The 2,489-nt window shown below is 41.3% G+C and overlaps 1 protein-coding gene across 1 annotated transcript; it reads left to right on the top strand.

Moving 5' to 3' along the window:
- The first annotated feature begins 620 nt into the window (after positions 1 to 620).
- On the top strand, positions 621 to 1,793 carry LOC121372093. The gene has a single exon (XM_041498355.1). It carries the CDS (start codon positions 626 to 628, stop codon positions 1,733 to 1,735), a length of 1,110 nt encoding a protein of 369 aa, XP_041354289.1. The 5' UTR covers positions 621 to 625; the 3' UTR covers positions 1,736 to 1,793.
- Positions 1,794 to 2,489: the final 696 nt, after the last annotated feature.

Below are 2,489 nucleotides of genomic sequence, written 5' to 3' on the forward strand. Positions count from 1 at the left end.
CAGGTCACTTATAAAACTTAAAGTCGAAACTCAAGTATGGAAAAATTAACATAGTGACAACGCTATGCAAACTTCATTCAGCAGTTCCGACACTACTCAAGTCTGAAAACAGTTTATTAGAACGGTAAAGACGTCACCAGTACATTTTTCAAGTTAGGCAAAGGAATGGGTAAGACCCCAAAATCGGATCGGTGTTCTTAACATTTTATTGATTATCACATTATTTTTTCAGGTTGTGCCTATTTGCTTCTAACCCAAAAACAAATTAAGCCGACCTTTTCCCCAGATTATTCCCTCGCCAAATGCTCAAGACACCATCTACATCTTTAACCCAAGACTGACATTGGTGTTTTTTTGTAGTATAAATATACTTTAATATTTATCCTTATGTAAATACATTTCTGTACCGTAATGTATGTACCAATATATACAATACAGTTAAGATTAAAGCATGTCGTTATTTAACATTTCAGGCCACCGAAGCTGCTTTGAACACAAGTGGATCTCGTTGACTTACACACCACAAGTTTGCAATACTAGGGTATGTCTATGTTGGACACACTGTGCACGATTCTAGGTGCTACTTTCCTTTCGAAATATTAAAAACAATATTTTACTATAGTCCATGTTGAAAGCAATGCCCATTCTGACGGATTCTTCCCAAAGAACAACGTATATGACAAACTCGAAAGAAGACCCCGGATTCCTCCCACAAATTCTGCCCAAGCAACGCTTGGGATCTAGTTCTGATAACGAGTCCGTAATAGACTTCCACCGCGATCGATATGGATCCACGTCAGGTACCAGCACAGCCACGTCGGTCTCCAGCAGTCCCATCAAGCTGCCCAACATAGACAAGACCAAGTCCAACAGCATCTCCAGCCTTCCTCATGGGAAGGGCCACAGGTCGCGAAGCTACGACAGGACCGTTCTCTGCCGATCGCCAAGCTGCCCGTCAAATATCGGGTATTTTCGTACTAAAGATGACAGTCCTTTGTACTGGCATCCCGATGCCTGCAAATTCGAAACGTCGTCTCCCGAAAAGGACTCGGACTCTGGCATTCGGCTCCCGGACATATTCAAAGACAGCAGTACGATCAGCGGCGCCAGCCGAAGCACGAACAGGAGTCAGAGCACGAACCGGAGTCCGCCGTTCGGGAACAGAGGAGGAGTAGGTGGTGGTGGATGTGGTGGAGGTGGTGGTGGACGGGATTACAGCCCAACGACGTTTCGTAACGAGATGGCGCTGTGTTTTACACGAGAGAAAACCAAGGTGTCCAATTTGGAACGCACCCCTCGATTGGACACCGCTCGTGACCAACAAGACACGTACAGGTCCAGCACGCAGAGCGCTCTGCTCCTGCCTATACGGAACTCTGAATCTCGGCTGTCCTTGAAAGGGAAGAAGCGGAAAAAGTACAGTTCGAGACAAAACACGCAGGTGAGCATTCAGTCGGATTGTGCGAACATGTGCCAAAGCTTGGAGAGGGTGCGGTCTGCGAGGAAGAACACGCGTGCTAACAAGAGTGACCACGCCATCTACAACACGTTTCGTGAAGTGGACGGCGCAAATGCCGGTGATGACAGTATACGAAGGTCTAAGGACGAAAACAGTGTTTCTAGTAATAAAGACGGTGCTAACCAAGTTGCAAGAAAACCAGCGCATTGTAAGTCAAAACATAAGGATTCCACATACATTGCACCCGATAGAGAAACAGCTCAAATAAAATCATAAACATCGAACACGAATATAGACGAAAAGTCTTAATTATTTCTTCTTTTTGTATATTCAAAGTGCTTTTATCAACAGAAAAAACATTTTTAACAAACGCATTTTTATCATGTGTAGACTCTTTGAGTGAAAACTCGGTTTTTTGTAGCGATTCTCGTTGAAGACTGTGATACTGTATTTATATAGGCAAGTTAAATTATTATATATTTGGCTATTTGTGACATCATTGAATGGATCTGACCATATGTTTGAATGATACATAATCCTTATCCCGATGCTCTATAGATCGACTTATTTGAACTCCACTATATAATTACTATTATTTATGCATACTAATTGTATGTAGTTTATCCATGTATGCTTTAGCCTATTTGGACTCTAGTACATAGTCTTTTTAAAAACTCTGTTCATAATAATGTTCTACATCGTGCTCAGGGCGGAGATGTCTGAACCTTTATTGGATACGCGCCTGTTTAAGAGTACCCAAATCCAAATGCGATCTCCAGCCATGTAATATGTTAGAATATGCGTATTGAGACAAGTTTGATGAACGAATTGACGTTCCTTTAATTGTAAATAGAATTCAATTATATATTACTGGCTATTTTAATTCTAGTAAACACATTTCCATTCTTATCCATAATAAGTTTATGTAATTATATATTACAGCTTATTAGGATCACTTGGAGGAGTTACACACACACAAAAAACTCCAAACCCGAAATGCAGATTAGTGTTTACTATGTTGACTTGTTAA

This window comes from Gigantopelta aegis, chromosome 4, assembly GCF_016097555.1.
Source record: "Gigantopelta aegis isolate Gae_Host chromosome 4, Gae_host_genome, whole genome shotgun sequence".
Classification (NCBI taxonomy): domain Eukaryota; kingdom Metazoa; phylum Mollusca; class Gastropoda; order Neomphalida; family Peltospiridae; genus Gigantopelta; species Gigantopelta aegis.

Excerpts from the sequence above, each read along its gene's own strand:
- LOC121372093 (XM_041498355.1), top strand. The coding sequence starts at position 626 with ATGTTGAAAGCAATGCCCATTCTGACGGATTCTTCCCAAAGAACAACG.